This window comes from Pantherophis guttatus, chromosome 1, assembly GCF_059756535.1.
Source record: "Pantherophis guttatus breed Tessera chromosome 1, ASM5975653v1, whole genome shotgun sequence".
Lineage (NCBI taxonomy): Eukaryota > Metazoa > Chordata > Lepidosauria > Squamata > Colubridae > Pantherophis > Pantherophis guttatus.
In genome coordinates, this window is record NC_142063.1 from 186,361,938 (window position 1) to 186,386,110 (window position 24,173).

Below are 24,173 nucleotides of genomic sequence, written 5' to 3' on the forward strand. Positions count from 1 at the left end.
TGCTGAATTTTGTTCGGGCTAGAAACTAGGAGACCACAAGTCCTGCCTTAGGCATGAAAGCCAGCTGGGTGACCTTAGGCCAGACACTATCTCTCAGCCCTAGAAAGGAGGCAATGGCAAATCACTTCTGAATAACTTTGCCAAAAAAACTGTAGGATCTTGTCCAGGCAATCTCTGAGAATCAGACTTCTCAGTGGGAGTGGGGGGGAGGACTTCTGATCAATGATAATAATAATTATTTGGATTTGTCTTCTATATCCCATTTTCCCAACCTTCCCCCAGTTCCTCTCTCCATTGATCTTCACCTCACTCTCACCTTTGCAACCCATTTAGACACATTTAGGCATAATATAATAACATTAACTAACAGTGGACTAAACACTGTTATTAACATCTGCTGCTTGCAATTACTGCAAGTTCAAATCTCACCAGGCTCAAGGTTGACTCAGCCTTCCATCCTTTCAAAGGTAGGTGAAATGAGGACCCAGATTGTGGGGGCAATAAGCTGACTTTGTATAAATATATAAAAGTATGAAGGCTATTGCTTAACGCATTGTAAGCCGCCCTGAGTCTCCGGAGAAGGGCGGCATATAAATTAAAGCAAACAAAAAAAATTAATCTCTCTGAATCTTCTAATTTAGAGGAATCTATGTTCTAGTTCTTCTCTTGACATTCTATTACTTATCCTTTTATATATCTATTTTATATATTATATATTGCTTTTCTGTTATCTTTCTCCTTCTCCCTCTCTCTCTGTATGTGCGTATGTGTATGTATATATATATGCAATAGTTCTATTATTGGAGATACTACTCTATTTGATCTTATCATTGTAATAATTATTTGATTTGATTAGTTCTTTACAAAGTATTCTTTAGCTTTACATGTTTTTATTTATCGTTTGAAGCATAGAAACATCCTCCCTTCCTTGTGGTTGAAATAGAAGTAGCTTGATGGAAACCACCATTTATATCGTTTTTATCAATCTTCTGTCAAAGACTTGAAGACTTTTTTCTTTGTAAGAATGACTGAATTAATTATCTTGAAAAATTACACTTTAATTTATCCTTCCAGTGCAAAAATGTTTCTGCAGAATTCTCCCTCTTATCCAAGCATTTACAAATGTAACTATTATATTCCTTGGTTCTTAATATCTGATTGAACCTAGGAGTAAAAACACAATACTGTCCATATTTATCTGAAACTTTAAATGTGATAGACTGTCATTAAGTACCACTAGTCTGGGCAGCCTAAATTTGAAAAGACAATTCTTTTATTTATTTATTAACTTCTTCAAGCATACCTACCAAGTCCTATTGGATAGTGTTTGTTGACTTGTGCAGTTCAGTCTTTAATTCTTCTTTGAGTTGCTTAGATTTCCTATCAAACCAATTTCAAAGCGTCATCCTGAATGATGTTTAATTTTCATGCATTCTGTTAGAGCATCCCCATCCACTGTTGTCTTGGTTCATAGTGACCAGCATAGATTTTAATTCAGCCCAAGGCTTTTAAGATATCTAATCTGTTAGACATAATAAGATCACCAAAAAAGGAGAAAGGACTGCCCTACTACTCACTGATTGGACACTATAAAAGTCCAAGGTCCATGACCATGGCAAATCTGAAGGAGGCAATGTGACAGAGTGGCAGGGAGAACATTGATCCATAGAGTGGCCAAGGGTTGGACGGACACAATTGAATAGCTGACAACAACAACAACAGGCATAATTCCTTACTCCACTTGTATTAGAGAAAGTATCATCACTGCCGATATTGGTCTGTGCATGTATATTTATGTATATACACTTTTAAACGTTAGTGCCCTGGCTTATTAGTCATTTGCATTTCCATTCAAATGCTTGCAAGATAATATTTGCTATATTTCCACTCAGCAGTTCTGAATAGTTTAAATGGATATGTTAAACTTTATCCACATGAATAATGTTTAGGATAAGAACAGGAACAATTGCAAATAACAATTCTAAGATAATGGCTGCAAAGTAATCACTGTTACTTGTCAAAGTAACAACTCACACAATGAGCTTCTCAAAAATCAACAAACTATTGCTGAAAATATTTTTATACAAATTATTTTATTACAGATATTTAATTTTTAAAAGGTCCACTGTGAAAGATTTAGCAAGAGGGCCTGTATTTAAAAGTATTTTAATATAATTTTTATACAACCTGTTTTATGTATGATTTTTTTTGAATTATCAGCATATTTTTATAGAAACCCAATATAAGCATGTGAGTTTATTAACTAAAAGATTCACCAAGTCATAAGGCTGTATATATATTAAAATCAAGTCATTCAGTGTATTAGTGCTTTAAAACCCTGAAAATATTAAATCCATAAAGAAGAAACTGAAGGCCTGAATATTACTGTACTAATCATGGTGGTGGATTAGTTTTTTCCCCCTAGCCAATTTGATCACTATTTAGGAGAATTAATAATTTCTCATAGCTCCTTTGAGAGTGGATATTAAGAAAAAATACATTATAATTAAAGATTGTTCAATGCTTCATTTGCAGAATGGCTAATATATAAATATTCAACACCAATTGGTTTGTGCACACACTGGTCCATCCTGAATTCCCTAAGAAGGCAGACTAGAAAGGGCCACGTAGTACCACAGAGCAGAAACCTTCAGTCCCTCAGCCAGAACTCTGCTTTCTTTGATCCAGTCCTTTGAATGCAATACAAGAGGAAACATTGGCATGTTGCTCTTCAACAATATTTTGGGTCCAGAAATCCTGGGTCTGTAGGGTAATTTGTCTAACAATTATCCTAACTATGATAGAACCCCATATATATAAAGCATACATATGGAAAAAAGGGAGTTGTGGCAGAACTGGATCTTTCCTCCCACTTGTGAATTTAGAGCCAGGTTTCAGTGCATCACACTGACATACAAAAATCAGGTTTCTTCAAGAGTGCCATTTGAAGCATTGTCTCCACTGTATCTTCATCCTCTTCAGCAAATAAAAGCCAAAAAAGTAGAGAATTCAGTCAGGCAGATTCCTGTATGGCACTTGATGGCTTTATACCTGGTAACAATGAGGTACATATATATGCCTAAACTTCACTGCTGTTAGCAAAATAGCACCATATTGTGAAATTAGGTACAATAGAGCAGTCATTATGTTCTTTTCATACAAACTTGGCAGCGACTAATATTTGAGTGCAGTTCTCCGGCCTTCAGTGTGGAAGATGTAGGTTTCCTGAAAATTGAAAACAAAAATCACTATCGGCAAGGAAAAGGCCAAAGGCAAGGTGAGATATGTTGTTCTAGCCAAGACTTATTCTGTGATCATTTCCACACTCTCTTTCTATGGGCCTGTTGCCTGGAGCTGAGAAGAAGTGAAGTCAAAATCACTAGGAGAGTGTGTGATTGCTTACTTTTGTCCTTGAGTACATAATACTCCTAATTTCGGAGAATCTTTGGGCCATATTGAGTTTGGCAGACAGAGGCCTCAATCCTATATCCAGCTACCATTGAGCTTGGAATTTATTTACAGGTAGTCCTTGGATTATGACAGCATTACGGACTGGGATTATTCTCTCTTAAACTATATAGTCGTAAAGTGTGACATCACATATCTGCACCGTTTAGCAACAAAAATTCCAATAGTGCCAGTTGTTTTCATAAACCCCAAAATACAAAACACATGGATCAAATGAGCAGCAGTGGGGATGCTGTGGGGGAGGACTTGGGAGGGCCAGCCAAGTCACACATGAGTTGAGGGAGACGCAGGGAGGCCTGACACAAGCCACACATAAGCACAGGAGGGCCAGGGGTGGATGGTATGACATGTGTGAGTGCAGGAAGACTGGGGTGGATGGTAAGGCATGCACACAAGAAGGTCAGGGTGTGGATGACATGGTGCAAATGTAGGAAGGCCAGGTATGGATGGGAGAGTGCAAATGCAGGAAGGCTGGTGTGTAAATGTCACAGTGTTGAGTGCAGGAAAAACTAGCAGTTGGACAATGCAGCGCAAGTGCAGGTATGCCGGACCAACCTGTAACATTTTCTGCCAGCTTCCTCATTGAATTTACATGTGGGAAGCTGGCAGGGGAGGTCATATATGCTGTTCATGTTACTGCAGGACACTGCAACCATTTTAAATGCAAGCTAGTGCCAAGTGTCCAAATCTGAATCACACGATCATAGAGATGCTGCAAAGGCCAGATCTTTGAGAATTGGTCATAAGTGCCACTTGTTCAGCATTCTCACAACTTCAAACGGGCACTGAATGAATGGTTGGTAAGAGAGGACTACTTGTAATTAACTTGATTTATATGATTGTTCATATCATATATTGATTTATATGGTTGTTCATATCACTAACGTGACTCTGGGAGGCATGATTGATTTTCCAAGTTGATACAAAGAAGTTGGTATTATTAGAAGGGTCAAATCAAATGAGCTTTGTTCCTTAACCAGATGGAAAGCAAAGTTATACAAACATAGTAGCCTGATATTTTGCTAGTAGAAATTACACTGTCAACTCGCTCAAATTAGCTCCTATGTTCTGTATATTCCTGGTAAGCAGGTGGAAACAGTAGCCAAATGAAGCTTGGAACAGATAATATGTCCCAAAATAAACAGCAGAAAAGATTGTGGAGACATTGTTTTTACAGAGATGATTTCCAATTAGTGGAACATTGGCTACAATGCTCAAAACCACTCTTGGTGGTCCAACTCAAAATTGGCCATTACTGGGACAGGTAAAAACAAGGAAACAAACAATAGATAAAACTTGCAAAGCAGCTTACTTTACCACATCCAGTCATAATTATGTTTACTATGGAACATAAGTAAAAACATCCCTTATCTTAGATCAGCTAACAAAAGAAGCTTCCAACTTACTTGAACATTTCAGTCCTCTCGATCGTGGCAAGCCAGAAGCTGTAGGCATTGGCGTAATAATTGCAGGTGCCCTTTCCATGGCATTCAACAAAGGGTGCACTACGGAACTCTTCAAGGCAGGAGCCCGGAGAGGCCAGTGCTTGCCCGGAGCCTTCTGCCCCTGCACTGGTATGCTATCAAGAGATATGGAGTGCATTAAATTACACTGTCAAATGCTCTTTTTGCACATAATTTTAGAGGAGTTCTAGTAAATATTTGTAGGCTATAATTTTATGGCTGTCAATAGAACCCGAAGTGCACTGATTTGTATCAATGTAAATTGAAATAGGTTGCACAATCACAAATATTTAATTTTTTAAAATTTATTTTAAAGATTGAGTACTGAAAAATAACCTTTAGTATCCTACTTTAATCAATGATTTACATTCCAGTCCTACACACTCACATACACACACACAGACACACACATACACACAAACTTAATCCTATCTCTTAAAATCATGTTTACGTTACCTTAAACAGGAGTGAGCATGTAATTGTAGTGGATTCCAAATGAAGTTTGTAAAATGTGATCACAAAACATCAATTAATTTCACTTTACACAAAATTAATCCAGAAAAACATGAGATGGTCCTTAGGCACACATATTGTACAGTTGTACATAATACAACAGTATTGTACATAATGCATACAGTACAGTTGTACTTTTGTACATAATACAACAGTCATTTTTGGGAATATTTTATTGCCTTGACTTTGAGATCTATGAATTTGATGAACTAAAATACAGCGCATAAAGTTAAGGAAGAAAATTTTGCTGAAGAAGACAAAGATCTTGTCAAGATCTCATAGGAAAATGTCATAACATGTAATTGGTTGTACTAACTCATCTATCTTTCTAAGATTATATTAAATTGATGGATGTTTTATTCTCAATATTAGTCTAGATCAGTTTCTGAACCTCAGTTCAACTCCATTCATCTTAGCATGGTGGTTGGGGAGTTCTGGGAGTTGAAGTCTACACATGTTAAAGTTGCTGAGGTTCAGAAATACTGATTCAAAGACATAGTGTTTGTCATAATGAAGTCCTTATTGCTGAAAAATACAGTGATAGTTGTTTTTTTTCTGCTGTGATTTCTGATACTGATGCCAAATGTTTAAACACAAGGCTGAGAAACACTTGTCTGTAGAAACAAGCACGGAAGAAACTTGTAGGATATATTAAAATTAAACCCAAATATAGTATGAAAAAGAATAGACACACATGCCCATAACTTGCTAAAATTGAAGCAATACTTTACTGAAGCAAAACTTATAAAGTAGTTGCAAGCTGCTGAAGTTAAAAGAACATTTGACTGGACACATTTATTAAATTCTAGGAAAAAATTAGGGGGGAAGGAGGTATAATATGGCTGATGTTTAAGCATTATCTGTCCCAGGTATAATTTTAGATGGAGTATAGACAAAGGAAATCCATCTATTTTAAATATTGTCCTGCTTTCCAGTGACCAAAAAAGATATAAACCAAACGGGAGGATAATAGGACAATACTTTCTGTACATTTTTATTTTTTAAGTATCCCAGAGGGCTTTTTCCAATTTTAAATGGTATCTCCTACTGTAGCAAACTGGCAGGATCTCCTTTTAAAATGTTTCCTTCTCACGGAGAGTGGATCATTCTAACTTCCCAAACTGTAATGGAAATGTAATGTAATGTAATAGAAAAGCAAGACTGCTGATAGAAACATCATTACCAAGTCAAAAAGATCTTCCAAATTCTGCCATAAATCCTATTAGTTGAAATTTTCCAAGAAGGCAACAATTTCTTCAGAACCTCTGCTGAATAACTTAAATTCTGCCATACAGCCTCCAAACTATGGGATGGAGAAGGCTTGGCAGAAAATGTACAATGGATCCATAGATTAGCAGTTCCTTCCTGATTGGGATTGTCCAATAATTCTGCCCTGCTAATTCTAGGAGTTCTGGAAACCAAGAGTGTCAAAGCCAATGAGGTATCTCAAAGGACTTTAGACATGGAACGCTGACATAAATTGGTACTTTAGCTTTCTGTTACAGGGCAAACAAATCCAGGGTTGGACTTTTTGTTAAAAGGAATGATGTTTTGGTCTTCATTTTGATTTTTATATTGTCTGACAGCTGAACCAGTCAGCTAGATTATTGTGAGATTCCATCTTTATGAAATACAGATGTTTTGTTTTTCCATCCATGGGAGAATCTTGTAAATTGACATATTTGGAGAATTGAAGTCAAATTAAATGATATATGTTTTCATATATGTTTTCTGAAATACTGTATGTTTTCTTGTAATGAGTGTTTTTTTTTTCTCATTTAGATGAAAAGATATTCTTCCATTAGAGTTAGCATTGCCAGAAGGTCCTCCTTACTGATGACCACCAGATAAACTTCATAATGTTGATCTGGAAACATCTTTTGCTAAATGTTTGTTCATAATGTGAAATCAATATCACCCTGGCATTTCAGTTACTTTGGGGTACTAAAACGAAAAATATCACTTGGGGCATGGGAGCTTGAGAACTTCACTAAAGACTAGGTTGTTCCGACAGATTTCTGATTTTTCAAAGGATGTTATGATTATAAGGAGCCATGAATTCACCGCTTGGCTGGTGGGCAATTTTTTAAAGGGAGAATTGGGTGGATTTTTAAAGGACATATCTGTCTTTCGCTATTAATCTTAAAGATTCAGTGTTCTGAATTTGAACTCCTTCTCCTTTAGGCTGATTGATGGCAGTAGAGGCAAGAGTTGCTATCAAATATCTAGCACTGAACCTTGAAAAATACCATAAATTTATAACCTTCGGAGTACAATCTATTCCCGTAAGATATTAATGTAACATATGAATGTTATGAAAAATACTGGCTATTTAAAATTTAACATTTGTTTAGATGATCCAGGAAAATAGACTACTAGAAATTGGGATCCCTTGAAAAGTCCATAATGCTGAGAAAACTGGAAGGGAAGAGAAGAGGATCACTAGCAGCAAGATAAATGGACTCAACTACAGTGGCAATGACTGTATCTTTGGAACACCTGAAGGGCCAGCCAGGGGCCAGATCCTCCTGAGGTCCATCTGCATTGTTGCTCACAGTAAACACAGAGTTGATGGCACATAATGAATCATCAAAGGAGTTAGGAAATCCATGACCCAGAGACACTGCTTTAGTAACTTGCCAAGCACCTTAACTGTTTTCCATCTCAAGTCTGCTTTTTCCTGGTGAGACCTACGGAGCCTTGCATATTTGCAACACTTTTCAGAAACAGTTATGAAGGAAAAGACAAGGCCGAGGTAATTCACAATTGTCTTCAAAAAGCTCTTTCTTCTTTTAAATCAATGAGCCTGAGCCCAGTGAGGGGGAGAAGTTCCTTGCCTTCTCTTCTGTTTTAATCTTAGTTTGACTTCTGTTGTAGAATGCTTGTGAGCCATCTTGGATTTTTATATTTATATCTTAGTTTTGGAAATGTGCTTGGACTTTTTTCTTTTTCTTATTGTTGTTTTCTGCAGCTACAGTGATGGCTGAAGAAACATTATTGTTTATGATGGTTTGAGATAAGGCTAATGTGACAAACCCTGTCACCCTTCCCTGTGGGAAGGGAGACCGACTAAGCAAAATAAAACACTAATGGAAAAAATAACTTTGATAAGGATTTTTCTTTAGGGTGATTAGTAAGGTTTATTCTTACAACTGTTCTGCCCACTAGCCCTGGGGAGTGGGGGTGGCTTCTTTATCAGATAGAACTACCCTGTTAGTTCCAACAATGTTATTCATGAATTTTCCATCAGAGTCAGAAAAATGAAAATAGTTTTGACATTAACATCTGGATTTTATATTTCCAAATATGAGGACCAATTATAATTTGACCATCTGTATCTTACAATAAGCTTTGAAAGCATTTGTTCCCTCTAATATGACTTCAGAACCTAAAGCAACTCACTGTGCATATTTGCAGAATAAACCTTACTAATTACCCTAAAGAAAAATCTTTATCAAAGTTATTTTTTCTATTAATATTTTGTTTTGCTTAGTCGGTCTCCCTTCCCACTAGGGTTTGTCACATCAGCCTTATCTCAAACCAATATAAACAATAATATTTCTTCAGCCATCACTGTAGCTGCAGAAAACAACAATAAGAGAAAGAAAAAAGTCCAAACACATTTCCAAAACTGACATAAATATAAAAGAGCCATACACTGAATCCTTTCCGGATCCGGAACATTAGAGTTTGCAAATGACTCTCTTTTCCTTCCAGCATTCAATTAAGAACTGCAATCTGGGATGGAGCAGAAATGGTTGAAATGCTGGCCACAATCTTCCTCTGATTTCATACTACTCCCCCTCCCATTTTTAATTTTCCTCCATGATTTAATCTTCTTCCCTATTGAAGAGCTCTTTAAAATAGAGATCTTGCAATTCTTTGCAAACCCCCAGCTGAACTAACTGAAGTATTGTTATATGAGTTTGGAATTTTGTTCTTTTTTTAAAAAACCAACATAGCTGCTTTTGCTTTATGATGTGAGCTGGAACTCAGTGTACATTACCATCACAAAGGAGTAGCCGATCCACAGAGAGTTCCAGCCTTCTGGACATGGTGGGATTTGAACTGTTTGGCTGTGGACTGCTATCACCATAGAAGGAGCCTCACACACAGCACACCTAGGAAGGAGATGACATAAGAATTACAAGAGTAGACCTTCTGACTACTGAAAGCTCAACCTCCATTCTGACAAACAAGCAACTGCAAGGGCAGCTCTGCCAGAGTACGTTCAGTCTGGCTCATCCTTTCCCATCCTAGTGTCAACAGCACAGATCCATCCAGTATGAAAGCTGTATACCAATGAGTTTACAATTTTTAATATGAAGTGTCTTCAGAAATAAATCATTGTACTGCAAATACAGGGCAGAAAAATATGAGCCATTTCTGTAATTGTTACTAGGAGTTGATCTCCTCAGAAGATGGAACATCCACCAGCTATCATAAAAGGAAAAAAAATACATCTGCAATATTTAAAAGTGATGTCAAATTAGATCTAAATAGCTATCCTATACATTTCTTTAAGGAATAAAATGTTATAGAAGGCTGCAGAAATGGAATGCTTGCTCCTAATGGTCCAGACTACTGCAGGTAAAGTAACAATTCCCTGAAATTTTTGATGGAGAAACCTTTTTCTAAAAGAAAAAAAAATAATGAAAATTCTCCAGGAAAGGAAGAAAACAAAGAAAGCTTCAATAGAATTTCTCATATGAAATAAGAACAAGGTAAAAGTTTGTTCTGTTCCTTTGTATAGACAGTTTTCAGACCAAAGGACTATTAGGGCTATGACCTCAAATAAATGCAGGTAGTCCTCTACTTACAACCATTCGTATAATGACCAAAGTTACAACAGCAGTAAAAAGTGACTTATGACTGTTTTTCACACTGACAACTATTGCAGTATCCTGTGGTCATGTGATCAAAATTCTGACTCTTAGCAACTGGCATGTATTTATGACAGTGTCTCAGGAGCATGTGATTACTTTTGCGACCTTTTGACAAGCAAAGTCAATGGGGAAGCCAGATTCACTTAACAACCATGTAATTAACTTAACTGCAATGATTCACTTACCAGCAGTGGCAAGGAAGGTCATAAAATGGGGCAAAACTCACTTAACAAGTGTCTTGCTTACAATGGAAATTTGGGGTTCAATTGTGGTCATAAGTTGAGGAGTTTTCTTTAGGAATAAAAGACGGATCTTTCTAGAGTATCATCTTATGGAAAATTAATTCCCACTGATTAAGAGATAGAATTCTATCTTCAACAACAACTGCAAATATTGTCCACGAATTTTAAACACATGACGTTTTTGAACTATCTATTGGTGATGATTCCAATAGTGGAAGAAATGCAAAATCTGTCGATCTGATCTTCATATTAGTTGGGGATCAGTTTTTTTGACACCTGGATCTGCCAGAAATTCCTCAGGTGACTCTAGTGCCTACCTGCTGATGAAAGGCCTGATGCTTTCTCCTGTTAGAGGAGCCATGCTCATTGGCATGGGCTCAGGGGTTGACAACCAATAAGAATAATCGTTTCTTGAAGCAAAATTGCAGACATTGTTAATGTTGCAGAATAGGAAAGGCATTGTGCTGAATTTACGTAGACAGCTTCCAGCAGAGCCTGAAAAACCAAAAGTGAAAGGTTAATCTCCATCGTTCTATATAACACCGAGATATGTAGAAGGGACAACTGTAGTGTATGGAAGGGCTAAACAAGAAATGTTCTTGATGTAGTGGATGTGGCAGGGCAGAATGCATCCAGGTAGTTTTCTCAAGCTGTAGCAATAGAAATGGCCGAATCTACATTGTATGGGTTTGTGTCCTGTTGATGCTTGCATAGCAGGTATCATGTTATTGATGTGGCCTGGTATCTGCTAGGATTATTTCCTTAGAAATAATTGAATCTCGTTGGAGATTCAAAGTGTAAAAAGACTTCAGAATTTTTCTTCTTCTGCAGAATAAAAAGTGAGCAAAGTCACACAAATGCCATTCCTTGCTGAACACAGAAAAGCAATGACACTCACAGGGACAGAGAAGAATAAAGGAATCTGGTTCCTCCAAAGACGGTGGGGAATTTATCAATGTTACGATACTTTCCAAAAGTATGCATTGAAGCCTGGATCCTCTGTGAATAGCCCCAATAGAAAATTTGTTTTGAAATTAGTCTAAGCAAATAAGAAGCATTTTGCTTTGCTTATTAAGAGGCTGGTAGATTTCAAGAATGCAGCACTTCAGCCACCTTAAGGAAATGGAGTTAGAAGCTATTTTGCCCAGATGTATTTATTCGACGAGGTGGCTCAGTGACTAAGATGCTGAGCTTGTTGATCAAAAGGTCGGCAGTTCAGAGGTTCGAATCCCTAGTGCTGTATGTACTATACATACATGTATACATGTATGCTGTATGGGGTGAGCTCCTGTTACTTGTCCCAGCTTCTGCCAACCTAGCAATTCGAAAAATGCAAGTAGAAAAATAGGGACCACCTTTGGTGGGAAGGTAACAGCGTTCCGTGAGCCTTTGGCGTTTAGTCATGCCGGCCACATGACCACGGAGACGTCTTTGGACAGTGCTGGCTCTTCGGCTTTGAAACGGAGTTTCCCCTAGAGTTGGGAACGACTAGCACATATGTGCGAGGGGAACCTTTACCTTTATCTTTATTTATTCGTTCTAAACTCATATGGCCTTTTGAAATAGAACTAGCACTGATGATATTACCTAGTTTGGGTAATGAAACCTCTGCAAGAAAACAAGCTCAAAGAGCACCAAGGATCCCTCAAAGAGAACTAGACTTCTCTGAACATTCAGTAGCTGCCATCATGTTCCTGAGGATAAGGAATGTTAGGAGAGAAGGGCAGAGTGTAGTAAAATGTAGGATGAAGGATAGATTTAGTCTCCATACATTATCTGAGTAAAATACAGGTAGTCCTCAGCTTAAAACAATTCATTTAGTAGCCATTCAAAGTTACAACAGCACTGAAAAAAGTGCTTATGACAGTTTTTTCAGAGTTAAATGAATAAAACATGTGCAGTTTTTCACATGCAGCATCCCCATGATCATGTGATCAAAATTCAGATGCCTGGCAACTGACTCATATTTATGACTGTTGCAGTGTCTGAAGGTCATGTGATCCCCTTTTGTGACTTTCTGACCAGCAAAATCAATGGGAAGTCAGATAACTTAATAACAGAATTAATAATTTATCAATTGCAGTGATTCACTTAACAACTGTGGCAAGAAAGATTGTAAAATTGGGCAAAAGTCACTTAACAAATGTCTCACTTAACAACAGAAATGTTGGGCTCAGCTGTGGTCCTAAGTCGAGTGCTACCTGTAAACACCACCAAGAGTTAGAGGTGGCGGGAAAATCCACATGGCCAAAAAAGAATGCTGGGTTGAGCTACAGCCATGAATTTGAAGACAGTTTCCATAAATGCATAAAACCTAATTAAAAATAAAAATCTCTGAACCTGATATAGATTCAGAAACATCGCTATCCTCAAGAAACATCATTATTTCAGATAACCTGAAAAATAAACTTTGCTCAGTTTTGTGAGGCATAAAATATACTGTGCCCTTCTTTATATACTTTCTTTTACTATTCAATTACTATTTACTATACCATCAGAACACTTGCCTGAATCTGAGGCTTGATAGTATCACTTGTCCCACACTAGGGACTGTGAGTCACTTTCCAATTTTGCTGACCATCAGTTTGTTTCAGACTATTTCTGCATCAGTTTCCATTAAAAAAAAGTCTACACAAACATTGACTTTTCCAAGCCTGAGCTGTTTTTACATGCAATATCCCTAATACAATGTCCTTTTGTGCTATTTCTTTTTCATACATGCTTTTGGGAATAATTTTCATTGATATACACATATACATATTACAAGAATTTGAAAAGCATGATGTTCACAAATATGCACAGATTATAAAAAGAATTGAGCAAGTTTATAGAAATATATGAACCAGATTGATTTCTCTGCCATCCTTATGAAACAATTGAGGAACAGAAAAACTTAGCATAAAATGCTGCCCTTTTTTAATGTAAAATGGATTAATATAACAAATATTCATTTTATAGGATTCCTTCTGTGCTTGCTTACCCAAGTCCTGACCGTGGGCCCGTTGATTGCCTTGTACATAAAGCAAAGAATATCCATAGAACATGAGTCTTGTCCCAAATGGACAGGAGGGCTCTTCTGTGGTTTGGCTGTGCCTGGTCACAAGGAAACCATGAGCCACAGAGGCAGGGCCCGGTAGACCCATCGTCCCTGGCATGCCTTCAGGACCAGGGGGACCAGGAAAGCCTCTCGGACCTACCAGAAACAATGATAAGAGCACTGACATTGTGAAAGGAGAGCTGTATCTCTAACTTGATGACATGATTTGATTTCAGTTGTTATTAATGAAGTCCTAGTATATTTTATAATTGTTACAAATACCTAATTTTATAAATTCTCAATTTTATCTTGGAATATGATCTAATGCAAGTCAGATCACCCAAATCAAAATGTGTTTAAGCAGAATAAAGGCTTTCTTTAATTTCAAAGATGGAGAACAGAACTGGACCCAAGAATTAAAGCTTTACTTCATTACATTCATTTGGTAAGATGATACTCCTGGATATGAAGCCAAAACAGTCTCAACCCAAAATTTTATTATATGGAATTATGTTCAAGTACAGCTCAGTCTTTGCCATTTTTTGCAGTCTTGGTTCTGCTTTAGCCATCCCACATCTTCCACAGAAGATAGCACTGCACAGCCAAGACCTCTGAGCACATTTGTAGACATTCTGGCTGCTTTGCCTGGGTTGCTTAGAAGCTCAATGCCCTTCTACAAAGTCAGAGCTTCAGAATAAACTTGTTTAGGTTTCAAACGGTATATTTATTTTGGGCTGGAGGTGCAGTGGGGGAGAATATTGGCTCTCAGAGCCAAAGACTAGTATGGTTTAAAAGACAAACCACCTCACCAATTTCTTAACAATTGTTTTTCTCCTGAAAATTGATCTTTCTCTCAAGCTTATCATCTTAACATGCCCTTCACCGAATTTACTATGAGGCGATTAAGCTGGCTATAGCAATATGATCAGACTTGCCTGGAGGACCCACAGGGCCCTTTTCTCCTTTCTGACCAGGTGTGCCGTCAAATCCTGGTATTCCTGGGGGGCCAGTCAAACCCGCAGGTCCTGTCACACCTATTGAAATGAAAATGCACAGTCACAATTCGCTTATAGAATTCCAGTCATGAAAAATAGGGAAGATGATGAATAACATAATAAAGAGTAACAAAGTTGGAAGGGGCCTTGGAGGTCTTCTAGTCCAACCCCAGCTCAAGCAGAAGACCCTATATGATTCCAGACAAGTGGCTGTCCAGACTCTTCTTAAAAGTCTCCAGTGATGGAGCACCCACAACTTCTGAAGGCAAGCCATTTCACTGCTTAATTGTTCTCACTGTTAGGAAATTTCTCCTTAGTTCTAGGTTGCTAGTGATAGTAGAGCCTCCACTGGGGCAAATCACAGAAGCACAAAAGGCCCACATTTACCACAAAAAATATAACTTTATAACAATGCCCTGTTATATCAAAGCAGCTATCCAATTTGCAAAGCCTATTAAAAGGCTCTGGATTTAGTACAAAGTCATATAAGACATCTTGGCAGAGCTAGAAGTAGTCTTCCCAATTACATCAAGGAGTGATCTCAGTCTTCATCCTTTTACCTTGTTGTCCTTTTGGTCCTGGAAAACCAGGAAATCCTTTGGGGCCAGCCGGGCCTAAAAGACCAGGTAGGCCTGGTTCACCTTTCAGAAGTTGAAAAGGGCCTGGAGGACCTGGTGGGCCTGGCAGACCTGGCAGGGATAAAGCAAGAAGCAGAGTAAGCCAACATCCACAGAGGCCAGGAAATAAAAGGATCAGAAGGGGGGACTTGAATGTAAAAAAGAGGTTGGGTGGATTTCACCAAGTTATTTCAATTCTTTTTCACTAAAACAATTCTTTTCAAAATGATCAAATCTGAAATAAAAAATGCCAACACATACCTTTACTTCCAGGAAACCCTTGGTCACCTTGTACTCCCTTGGATCCAGAAAAACCTGAAGAACCTTTTAGACCTGGAAATAAAGGAAATCTTCATTGCTATCAATTGAAGCTCTTCCTTTATCTATTTTTAAATTCTTTATCCCAACTTACCCAATGATCCCATTGATTTTTTCCTTATTATCTAATACTTCTTGAATTTTTAATTCACTTTTATGTGAATCCTTTCATCATCAGTTTCCTTCTTATTTACTTAAGGTAAAAGGGTAAAATTCCCCCCCCCATACACACACAACTAATGAGATGAAGGACTGAGAAATAGTACGTGGCAGTTTATCCCTCACAGCTACAACAATTGCTCCATTTGTCTTGGTAGATAGATGTCAAATATATTATGACTTCAACTAAAGCAGATTTAAAATCTTCCAAATTTGAAATGTTCTGCCCTTTGTCCTGCCTGTACTGCAAGTGTTCTGGCTGTGGTTTGTCAGAAGTGTTCAAAGCTTGAAAGGGTTCTGTTTTAAGCTGCCTCAAGCCTGGGTCACTTCCAATGTGATTGGGATAGTGCTGGCTATTTCTGGTGAAATTGGAGCCACTGTTTCTTGTTCAAATGAATCAGAAATGCAATATTAGCAATAAGGACAGTATTTCTTCTTTGTGTGGCACAAAATCAGAGCAGCATGAATATTTTTTTCTCATACCTTGGGGACCTGGAATTCCAGGAGGTCCCATGTCACCTTTCTGACCAGAAGTTCCAGGGAAACCTGGGTTGCCCTGGATAAGACAAAAGAACCCTCACTTTTGGTACTTAAGCAGTTTGACAGAAAAATGGCTAATTTCTTAAAATAGCAGTATCATGCAACTCAATACAATCCTTCTAAATAAGAGAGAAAATGAGAATTTCACACAGCAAGGAAAATATCACCTCGGTGGCTTCGGCTCATATCCGAAGAATTAAAACCAGAGAAATGAGAACACAGGAGGCTTAAAAAAATTAAACAAAGAGAAACTAGTACATTCCTCACTGCTTCAGATGTTATGCAAGGTGATAAATTACCTGGATCCCTTAAAATCGATCTTTGCAGATCAGGAGCATTCCTATATGGATTTCTACTCTACCTTATTATGATTGGTATGTTTCTTGAAATTGTCCTCTTGTACTCCCTGATTGGAAGAAACGTATCTATTTCCAGGATCCACCAGCAAAGAAAAATACACATGTGCTATTTGGAAGACATATTATCACTCTGCTTAATTAACTGGAAATCATAGTATGAGGGATTTCTATGGGGATTTTGGAATACAGTATCTGCCATTTCCAGGTAGCCAAAACTGAAATTTGAAATTAATAATTAAACTTGAACTTAAATTCTGGGAGAGTTTATGATGGTGATGGATGAGCAGCTCTGAATCCAAGTTCCCTGATGTTCTTCACTTTCTAATGCTTTATATTTTTTTTCTGTTCCTTGGTGTGTGTGTTTTTAATCCCTTTTACCTTTTTATTTCTTAACTGTTATTCCTGTCTATGGGGGTCAAGTTAAAATAAGATGGATAAAAGGAAGAAACAGCATGGAATCTCCCATCAAATCTGCCAAGTAGCTGAAAATTGAAAGATTTCTCCACTTTCAGGAAGTTGTAGGTGTTTTTAACTAAGCAGAGTGCCTTAAACTGTCATCCCATTTTGGAAAAAAAAATAGAAGGAAATGCTGCTTGATCCTCAACCAAATGTATGATGTAGCTAATAATATACTCTGCTGAAAGAAAAATAAGGTTGAAAATCTTACAGAACATTCAGATGCAAAAATTCTATTCCTTGTAGTTTAGAAGTCTTAACTCTGAGTTTTAATTCTCTCTGTCAAGCAAACTGATTGTTATGAAATGGTTACAAACACTTCATTCACTGAGTAGAAAGCAACACCAATCTTCTTTCTCCTTCATTGGAGGAACTTAACATAAAATTGGATATCCAAATGTAATTCTATTGCTGGGTAATCACTTGCTAAAATGAGGGAATGGATTTAAATTTAAATCAAGTGTATCTGCTTGCAAAAGGAAGATGCAGCAGAAGCAAAGGTGTCCAATTTGCAGAGTCCAACAAACAGGACCACTGGTAACAAATAATTGCCTTTAGTTCCTCATTTGGAACATTAACTATAATGATTATAGACCATTTTGTGAATAAGTGAGGAAAGCTGCAGGAAGAGCCACTAACAAAGAGATCTGAGATTTTTCGCTCAGAGGTAATTGACTTTAGTAAAGACAAAATGAGCTTTTGAGACTCAGAATGAAGCTGTTGGAAGTATAAAGCACTTCTTTGTATGCTGACATAAGGTATTTATTGTTGGTGAGGTTTTGTTCACCCTTCCCAATAAAGTAAATGAAACCACAGGTGTATCCGTAATAGTACACTGATTGTGATCCATGAGTTTCTCTGTAAGGAAAAGTTGCCTTTCCAATAGTTGATAAAAGGATTTGGGCTAAGTCAGAGCTTTCTCTTCTAGTGATTCTTTCAAAGACCAGGGAGTGGCTTGCCTGCTCCTATGGAAGGACCTCCTCAATATTTTTATGCAAATATTCAAATTTGTTTTCCTTTATATGAAAGCTGCAAGATTAATTTAATTTTTGTATGTACTTTGATAGATGTATGAACGTCTGCTCTTGAGGTGCTCAGATTCTTCATCATTTTAACCGAGCTCCTTCCAGCACAGATGGAAGCTCTGACATTATTAAGATTCAGGCAAAGAAAGGAAGAGAATATATGGTCTGTCTGTCCTTCAGGTCAAAGCAAGCAGTGGGTGAGAATAATCTTTAGAGCTGTTTGTGATCCTCTTTTTGAAAGCCTTTTCAGTCAGTGATAAAGTGGAACTGTTCCATAACAAGGGACAAGCAACAAAAGCCTTGCCACATGACTCCATCTTATCCTAGGTTTTGTTTATGTTATATGCACATGTGAAAGGTCTCAATTCCATGGAAAGTTTAGGATTTAGTAAAATATATGTTTAAGTATTAATCGCCTGATTCAGAGCGCCTTGCTCTTAGAAGAAAATCCATTGACTGAAAATAATGAGCTCCTTATGCTAGTATGTTGCTATGTGTAACAACTGTAGAGCAATCAGTCCTGGCTGTAACATTAACTTACAGGGATTCCTTGAACTCCCAGATCACCTTTGGGTCCAGGTTTCCCAGGTTGCCCTGGCCAACCTGAACTTCCTTTTTCTCCTTTTTCTCCTGGTAATCCCGAAACTCCTGGAGATCCTTGAGGCCCAGGAAGCCCTAAAGTAAACAGGGAGAAAGCATGTCTTGACAAGATTTATTTTGCAAGAAAACATGGCTTGTTATTGTCCTCTTTAAAACAAAGACTGTACTTGGGGATAACAAATAATAAGATTTCAATCATATGGGTTCTGACCACTAATTTATTTAATATTCACAAATTTGTAGTGAACAAAAATGCTGTAATAGAGAAATAAGCTATGGCTTTGTTGTGACAATTACAAAAATCCTGCTTCTTCTCTAAGGCAGCATTTTTAAGGTAGTATTTATAAAGTACCGTTTCCCCCAAAATAAGACATCCCCTGATAAAAAGACCAATTGGGCTTTTGAGTGCATGGCAATAAGGCCAAGCACTTATTTCAGGGTTCAAATTTTTCGGAGTATAAGACGCACCTTTTTACCCCCCAAAAGGGGGTGAAAATCTGGGTGCGTCTTATATGCCGAATGTAGCCCTGCCCACCCGCCGGCCCCCACCCTTCAGCCATTTTCGGGCAGTTCCAGGTGGCAGGGATCTGGGTCGGGGCACAGCCTAAGGAACAACCCTCTTTGGGACAGTCTGGGTGGGGGGAATCTGCCCGGCAGCTTCAGGAAACAAGGCGGGCCTCATGGTTTGCGGCTGGTTATCTCTCTGGCCGCCCAGCAGGCAGCTTAGGGCAGGCAATGGTCGCAATGACTTCACTCCCCAGCAATGTGAGGAGCCGCCGCCTAAGCCCTCTCCACGCCCAGGAGCCAAGCCAAGCCGAGCCAAACGGGAGCTCCTAAAGTAAAACATCCTCCTTTCCAGCCATCGCTGCCCAGATTACCCAAAGCAATTTTCAGAGCCGCGTTTCAGGTGGCAGTCGGCCAGTTCCCCTGCAATGTGCAGCAGGGAACTGGGAACCTTTTTGGATTCGGGGAGGGGATTGCAGCGCTGCCACCTGAAAGTGCTTTTCTTCCCATTGCACATTGCAGAGCCGCGCAGCAATGGGAATGTGCAATGGGAAGAAAAGCACTTTCAGGCGGCAGCGCTGCAATCCCCTCCCCGAATCCAAAATGGTTCCCAGTTCCCTGCTGCATATTGCAGGAGAACTGGCCACCCGCCGCCTGAAACGCGGCTCTGAAAATTGCATTGGGGAATCCGGGCAGCAGTGGCTGGGAAGGAGGGATGTTTTACTTTAGGAGCTCCCGTTCGGCTCGGCTTGGCTCCTGGGTGTGGAGAGGGCTTAGGCGGCGGCTCCTCACATTGCTGGGGAGTGAAGTCATTGCGAAAACTGCCTGACCTAAGCTGCCCGCTGGACGGCCAGAGGGGTGACCAGCTGCAAATCGTGGCGCCCAGCTTGTTTACCGAAGCTGCTGGGCAGATTCCTCCCCCAGACCATTTCAAAGAGGTTTGTTCCTCAGGCTCTGCTCTGTCCCTCCCCCCAGAGCATGCGAGGGGTCTCTTTGGGGGAAAGCGAGTAGTCCCTGCAGATCGCAGGAGCACCCTGATAAGTTTTCTGAAAAAGAACTTATCAGTAATCGATGCCCTTTCCCAGCCAAGTCTCTGAGGCACCTCTCGCTTGCAGCAGGAGGAGGAGGGCAGTGCCACCTTAAATGTTGATAGACAGAGGTAGAATTCTTGTTTTCTTGTTTTCCTCCCCCAAAATTAAGGTGCGTCTTATACTCCGAAAAATATGGTAAGTCAGGGTCTTATTTTCGGGGAAACATGGTATTTATAAATTTATTCAGTCAAACTTACTTAAAAATAAAACAGTCATTTTATTGATGGTTAGTTTGTCTAGAACAGATCCATATCTTACCTTGAAGCCCTGGTTGCCCTTGGGGCCCCCGGTCACCCTTGGGTCCCTCTCCAATCTTCCCCGGTAACCCAGGAATGCCTGGTTGGCCTGGGGGACCTTGTGGGCCAACAAATCCAATGTCTCCCTTTATGCCAGGAACTCCTGAACTCCCAGGACTCCCTGGAGAGCCCACGTCTCCTTTAGGACCTAAGATTGAAAACAACCCGCTTTGTGGTTAGATGAGGTATTCTGAGTTCAACAACACTGAATACTCAAATTGATCCCCAAGAAGAATATCCAAGTACTTAGTCAAATATCTAACAAAGATATTGCATTATTATAATTTCATAGGGCTCAAAAGTGACCAAAGCTTGCCCTACTAAAACTTCAAGGAACCAGGGGTGTGGGAGGAGGGAAGGAAGAAAAGGTTAATTTCTCATTTAAACTTTTGACTCTGTTGAAGGCTGAACTGATTCTGGCCTAAGCCCTACTTGGAATATATAAAAAATAATAATGGTGCAGCTAAAGAGAGAACTACAACTTGAGATTGCTGTCTGGCATGACTGTTAATTTTCCTAAGGAAAAACTCTCCAAGATAAATAGTTTAATTTGACAAGTGCTTTAAACTATGGAAAGAAAAACTGGTACTGGCAGAATTAAATTTGAAGTGGAGAATCTCAGAATTTACTTTAGAAAAATAGATATGGAAGAAAAACAAAGATGTGGAGGATTTATCTTCCTATCATCCATTTTTCAATAAACAGAATGTCTTTCTACCAAGATGGATGAAGATGAGGATGATGTTATCCATTCAGTCATGTACGATTCTTGGTGATTCTATGGACCAGGTCTCTCCGTGTCTTCCAATCTTGCACTACACTTCTTCCAGTTTTTCTATGCTCTGGCTGGTGTCCAGCAGTGTTTTGATGGCCTGGTTTCCTTTTACTACTAACTCTTCAAAACATAATTATTCTATAATTTAATAAAATGTTATAAACAGGGAAAAAAATCATTGCTTTTGCCAGTGAATTCCCCACATGTCATGGCCAAAGTAAGTGAGATGCAGTTTCATGATTTTGCCTTCCAGTGACAAGTCTAATGTTATGTGGTCCAGTACTTGCTTATTACTGGACCATATAACATTAGACTTGTCACTGGAAGGCAAAATCATGAAACTGCATCTCACTTACTTGCTTATTAGTCAAGAAAGATTATCATTTCTGAAAATACACTCTTCATCCTTGGACTAAAAAGGCTGGCAAGTATAAATATTGAGACATCACCAAAAGCTTGTGCTGAAGTACAATATGACTCCAGTTTGAAGTTGCTCTGTGAGTTTAGAACCCAGATCCTTCTGGAATTCATCCAGGAAAAAAGAACAAAGAACAGAAACTGGCTCAGTGTAGCTTTCTCTGCCCAGTTTCATTACAAGGAATCATAGAATCAGAGGGCTGGAAGGTACCTTGGAGATCTTCTAGTCCAATTCCTTGCCCAAAGCAGGAGCCCTTACTGCATCATGGACAAATGCTTGTCCAATCTTTTCTTGAAAACCTCCAGCAATGTACCACCCACAACTCCAGGGGCCAAGCTGTTCCATTGATCAATTGTTCTCATTGTCAGAAAATTTCTTCTTATTTCCGGGTTGAATCTCCCTCTGACAAGCTCCCACCCATTGCTTCTTGTCCTGCATTCAGGTGCTTTGAACAATAATTGTTGACCTCTTCCCTGTAACAGCCCTTTAAGTACAGGAAGTCAACTATCATATCTCCCCTCAGTCTCCTCTTCCTTAGGCTAAACATACCTAGTTCCTTAGCCATTCATCATATAATTTAGCCTCCAGACTCTTTATCATCTTTAGTGCTCTTCTTTGCACACTTTCTAGTCTCAGCATCTTTTTTGTAACATGATGACCAGAACTGGACACTGTATTCCAAATGTGGTCTCACCAATGCAGTATTAAGTGATACTATCACTTCTTATGAGCATAATGCTATCCTTCTGTTGGCAGCCTGGAACTGAGTTGGGGTTTTTTGGCAACTGCAGCACACTGCTGGCTCATACTTGAGTGGTTGTCCACTAGGGCACCCAGAACCCTCTCACAGGAAAAGACATTTCAAGTCAGAAAGGTTGAGGAGACTTCAGTGCATTCCTTGTTATGTCATGCCTAACATCCCCTCTTGCTGCTCAAGTAGACTTTTCAGCAGACACGATTTCTGGGATTTTATGAGGGAAGAGGGAATTTAGGGGAGGCTGGGGTAAGCCATAAAGATGAGTCTTGGTTACAAAGAAAAAGCTGTCTAGGCCACTTAAAACAACTCAGCAGTGTTAACAGTAGTAGTCTACACAAAATATCACTGGTTAGAAGAATTAAGTTTCCCCAAATTTACACTTAAATGGAGGGATAATGGTGGTTCTGGGGGGAATGCCTTTTTCAAGCTATAAATATGGGTGAATGAATTCTACAAGGAGGGGAGAGAGTGAATCTCTTTTTCATCTAATTAGGAACATCATACTGCTTTAAAGTTAAAACAACAGCAAAGTCAAAAGCCAAAAGTGGGAATTGGGGGTGGGGAGGTGGGGATTGCTAGATGCCCAACAGCAAAACAAGCTCCAGCAACCACAGCAGTAGGAGTTTCCTCTTATTCAGTTAATGATTGATCCCTTCTGCTGTGCAGGTCTGACTGGGGATAGAACGGTGCACTACAAAAGTCTAGCCACAGTACAGGAAACACTGTAAACAGAGCTCCAAGAAGCCAAGCTTTGTTCTGAGCAGGGAAATAAATCATAAAGTTTATGCGGAACCTCAAAATACAACTCAAACATGTATGTTTTACTTTATTTTGAGTAAAGAAGACTCCAAGTCGGCATTTCAACCGGAGATATTGCAGGTATAGAACACCTTACATGTCACTAATGGCAAAGAAAAATGAAAACAGTAGATGGACTCTGAGAATTCTATACATTTGATTTTTTAATAAGTTACCTCTTTCTCCTTTTGCACCTGGAATTCCAGGAAATCCTCTACCTGGAAGACCTGTAAAGATGAACACAGGAACTAAGAAATTGAGAAACATACAGTATGTTCCCTAAATAGTCCAATCAAGTGATAGCTTCGTATGTTAGAATAGACTTATGCACTTACTCTAAAATTTTTCTCATACTGTAGAACATTTATATTTGTAAATGTTCTCTTCTTTCCATAATGTGGCAGTTAAATTGGATAGACAGACAGACAGACAATTTCTACCCCTTTGGATCTTACAATCTTCTTAAGAAAAATGTATAGAGGAAGGGCGGGGAAGAGAAGGAAAGTGAAAGTAAAGAAGGAAAAGTGCAAAGTAATTTATAGTAACACATTCTGACAAAATACTGGGGTTTTGAAGGTCCTGAATGACATTCAGAGGGCTCAGGAGAATAAGTGCAGAGACAGTGCACAATCAGATATGCTTAGATTGTTCTGTATTACTAATCATCAGCAGCAGCACTGGTTTCCTAGGAAAAGTTCCATCTATTTCCTCTTGTATCATTCATTTTCTTATAGTATATATATATATATATATATATATATATAACATTGGCTATATATTTAACTTTTCAAACGGTGAAGTTCTTTAGAGATTCCAGACAATTATTATACAACTCCGCATATGACACAACACGTAT

The 24,173-nt window shown here is 38.7% G+C and overlaps 1 protein-coding gene across 3 annotated transcripts in view; it reads right to left on the bottom strand.

The window, feature by feature from the left end:
- Positions 1-2,076: 2,076 nt before the first annotated feature.
- COL4A1 (collagen type IV alpha 1 chain) overlaps positions 2,077-24,173 on the bottom strand; it is a 161,894-nt gene continuing 139,797 nt past the window's right edge. For all 3 annotated transcript variants that reach the window (XM_087886329.1, XM_034426848.3, XM_087886327.1), the window contains 12 exons: positions 23,494-23,544; positions 20,532-20,717; positions 18,620-18,753; positions 16,182-16,254; positions 15,483-15,554; positions 15,165-15,293; positions 14,545-14,643; positions 13,553-13,765; positions 10,890-11,067; positions 9,451-9,565; positions 4,875-5,047; positions 2,077-3,225 (listed from right to left, as the gene is read on the bottom strand). In XM_087886329.1, coding sequence (XP_087742455.1) covers positions 3,144-3,225; positions 4,875-5,047; positions 9,451-9,565; positions 10,890-11,067; positions 13,553-13,765; positions 14,545-14,643; positions 15,165-15,293; positions 15,483-15,554; positions 16,182-16,254; positions 18,620-18,753; positions 20,532-20,717; positions 23,494-23,544 — 1,505 coding nt within the window. In that variant the 3' untranslated portion in view covers positions 2,077-3,143. The remainder of the gene's footprint in view (positions 3,226-4,874; positions 5,048-9,450; positions 9,566-10,889; positions 11,068-13,552; positions 13,766-14,544; positions 14,644-15,164; positions 15,294-15,482; positions 15,555-16,181; positions 16,255-18,619; positions 18,754-20,531; positions 20,718-23,493; positions 23,545-24,173) is intronic.